At 59.5% G+C, this 3176-nt stretch overlaps 1 protein-coding gene across 1 annotated transcript; it reads right to left on the bottom strand.

The window, feature by feature from the left end:
• Positions 1 to 2337: 2337 nt before the first annotated feature.
• On the bottom strand, positions 2338 to 2970 carry PPY (pancreatic polypeptide). Its single transcript, XM_029211692.1, has 3 exons — positions 2780 to 2970; positions 2522 to 2593; positions 2338 to 2362 (listed from the first exon to the last, which is right to left on the bottom strand). The coding sequence occupies exons 1-3, from the start codon at positions 2968 to 2970 to the stop codon at positions 2338 to 2340; spliced, it is 288 nt and encodes a 95-aa protein (XP_029067525.1).
• Between the last annotated feature and the right edge of the window lie 206 nt (positions 2971 to 3176).

Raw genomic sequence — 3176 nt, forward strand, 5'->3', positions numbered from 1 at the left:
AAGTGGGTCCCAGCAACCTCGGGGGAGGAGCTTCAGCCAGACCTCACCCCCCAAGTTTCTGCCCCGAGCAGGGCAGCTTTGATGCCAGCCTGGGAGGTCAGGGTTGGCACAGGAACAAGCAGACCCCCAGTGTGCAGAGCGTTAAGGTCCTGGCTTTGCCCCACCCCCGGGGACCCTCTCAGCCCCTCTGGCTGTGAGCAGAGCAGGGAGAGGGCAGGAGCTCAGCCAGGCCTGTCCCCGAGAAGCTGTCTCCCCTGGGGGCAGGGGCAGAGGCCCCTTCCTGATCCAAGTGTCACATTCAGGTATGTCCTGAGCAGAGTCCCAATTCCTGCTCCTGGGAAGTAAGTACACCTCTCCCAACCTAGAACCCATCCCCTTAGCTGCCAGGGAAAATTCTGAGACTTAAGGCTCCGTCATCCAAACTCAAGCTCTATTCTCCTGCTGAAACCAGCCCCCTCCCGGACACCCCCTTGGATGTAAGAATCAGCCTGAGCCATGCGCTTGCCCAGTGGCAGCATCCTCTCCAGCCCTTTGCCTTTCAGGGCCTAGTTCCACTTTCAAGTCGTTTGCACACACCAGACAGCCAAGACTTGAGGGGAACCACAGTGTGGTGTCGTTGCCATGGGGTCAGTGGGAGGTGCTGAGCCCAGAAAAGTGGACCCCCTCATCCACCGAACCCACAAGCCCCATCTCGTCAGGCAGGACATGTAGGGGAGGCAGAAGGAGCCATTCCAGGAACCAAGAAGGTTTGAATTCTCTCACTTCTCCCCCCACCCCTGCCATGACCCCTATCCACAGGTGCTCCCAGGCCAGGAAAAGAGGAGAGAGACGAGGTCACTCCCTCCCAGTCGCAGACACATCAGCCCATCCCCACCTATTCAGGATGCCTGAGAAGGGCGAGGGTTGGCAAGGGCCACTGGGACCCGTCGTCAGTGCAGGCCTCCCCGGGCAGGATCAGGGTCCTCACCCTCCCAGAGCTGGAGTGTGCAATCCACTGATTGGACTCCTGGAGGTGGCCGGAGAGCTCAGCCAATGCAGCCTCCTCCCTGGAAGGCCGAATTCCTCCCGCGGCCTCCCCTCCTGCGACTGCTTGAATAGCTCTTACATCCAGGAGTTCACTACCTCTCAGGGCAAGTCCTTTCCAGTTTTCTGGTTCTTCAAAGATGAAACTTATAGTCAAGGAAAGCCTGCCTTCCGGAGCCCATCCCTCTGCTCGTCTGTCCACCATGCTTTATGGAAGCATCTGGTTGGCTGCAAGTCTGCCCTGCAGAAGCTCCCGTCTGCTAGCACTTTTCTGGGTTAAGGGCCATGCTAAATGTTTTACATGCATTATTTCATGTCCTGCTCACTACAACCCTATCATTCAGGTTATGTCCTGGCCCAAAAGCACACAGGGAACATGGCACATCCTGGATTCTAACCCAGGTTCATCTGACTCTAAAGCCAATGCTGTATCCCTGTATTAGATTGCCATCTGCTGCTGGACCTTGGACAAGCTGCTGGACCTCTCTGAGCCTCGGTTTCCTCCTCTGTAGAGCGAGGATAACAGTTTCTCCCCCCTCACAGAGAGGGTTAAATGTCCCTGGCACACAGAGGCTCCTTTTCCCAACAACCTCACGTGACACCATCTCCAGACCCCTCCCCACCATGTCCCCCTCCTCCGGCCGTGCTTCTGCTGGGCACCGTGCCGTGAGGAGGCGCCCTTCGACCGAGCACGCACAGTGACACACCTCTGACTGCCCAGAGGAGGGCAGCTCCAATGCCACAGGTTTAGCCGGTGACTGTCTTAACCCCAGTCATTCCTCTGGGCTGGGCTGTCGCGCCCACCCCCATGCCAAGGACACTTTAGTATAAATGAGCACTTCACCTACTGCCTAGGCTATAGGAAAGCATTCAAGGGTGTGCATTTGGGGGCAGGGCTGCCATCAAGCCTATGATCAGGAGGGTCTAGGGTTGCTGAAATGGGATGATTCAAGCTTCACTGACTTGCTGAATGAATTTGGGGGAGTCCCTGCCTCCTCTTGGGCCGCAATTTGCCCCTCTGTGAAGTGGAGAGGTTGAGCTGGATGGCTCTGATGACCCTACAGACGTTCTGGATCATTCATAACACCCTTGTTTCCCTTCTTCTCCCCCTTGCCTCCCCCTTTCTTCCTGTGCATTTGGCCTGCTCCTGCCCCGACCTGGGGTCCCCAGAGACACAGAGAGAATGAGGCTATGACTTTGATGTGCTTTATTTAGCCTGCGTGGGAGCAGGGAGCAAGCTGCGGCCAGAGCAAAGGGTGCGGAAGGGCGAGCTGGGCCGGCACTGCCCTGGAGTCAGAGGGGCAGGAGGTGACTTTACGAGTCCCTCGGGCTGAGCTGCCTGTGCGGAGAGGGCAGAGCGTGGCAGCATGAGTGGGTAGTCCTCGTGCCCTCGGAAGACCTCAGGCCAGCCCTAGGCCCCTGTTCTCCCCCACCCCCGACACACACACCCATTTCTGCCCCAGGCATCTGGACACACAGGGCAGGGAACCAAGCCCACCTGGGGGCAGCTGCGTGGGGGGAGCCACATTCCGAGAAGTCCAGCACTCCTTCTTTGTCTCTTTTCCCATACCTGGGAGGGGAGAGGTAGCTGGGGCCAACGCTGTGCCGAGGTGCCAGCTCACCTGCCCCGTGCCTACCCCTCGGCACCATCCCGCCCGGGGCACAGGGGCCCAGGCCAGATCAGTAGAGATGCTCTGCTTTCCCAAGAGCGTGAAAGGGTCTAGGGCTGGGGTCTCTCGCCCTCTCTCGCACACACCTGGGCCTGGTCAGCATGTTGATGTATCTGCGGAGCTCCGCTGCGTACTGGGCCATCTGCTCCAGCGTGGCATTGTCCCCCGGGTATACTGGCTCCAGCGGGGTCCCCCGGGCACCCAGTGGCGGCTGCAGCAACAGAGCCACGCCCGTGGACAGAAGCAGCAGGAAGAGGCAGCGGCGAGAGGCGGCCATCTGAGGGGCAAGGAGCAGGGAGACAGAGGCAGCACGGAGCCCGTCGCCCGTCTCCAAGCCTGGGACGAAGAGCAAAGGGCTACTCAGACCTGACCACCCCTCCTCCTAGAGCCTGCCCTGGAGAGCACGACGGCCCCTCTCAGGAGCAGCGCAGCAGGCGGAGCTGAGCCAGGGCCCGGGCAGAGCAGAAAAGTGTAGCAGAGAAG

The sequence above is a fragment of the Monodon monoceros genome, unplaced genomic scaffold (genome assembly GCF_005190385.1).
Source record: "Monodon monoceros isolate NGI ecotype Baffin Bay Population unplaced genomic scaffold, NGI_Narwhal_1 Super_Scaffold_9, whole genome shotgun sequence".
Classification (NCBI taxonomy): Eukaryota; Metazoa; Chordata; class Mammalia; order Artiodactyla; family Monodontidae; genus Monodon; species Monodon monoceros.

Excerpts from the sequence above, each read along its gene's own strand:
- PPY (XM_029211692.1), bottom strand. The coding sequence starts at position 2,970 with ATGGCCGCCTCTCGCCGCTGCCTCTTCCTGCTGCTTCTGTCCACGGGC. Across the intron at positions 2,594-2,779 it reads AACATGCTGACCAGGCCCAG|GTATGGGAAAAGAGACAAAG; the intron begins GTGTGTGCGAGA and ends CTCCCCTCCCAG. Across the intron at positions 2,363-2,521 it reads CCCCACGCAGCTGCCCCCAG|GCAGCTCAGCCCGAGGGACT; the intron begins GTGGGCTTGGTT and ends CTCTCCGCACAG.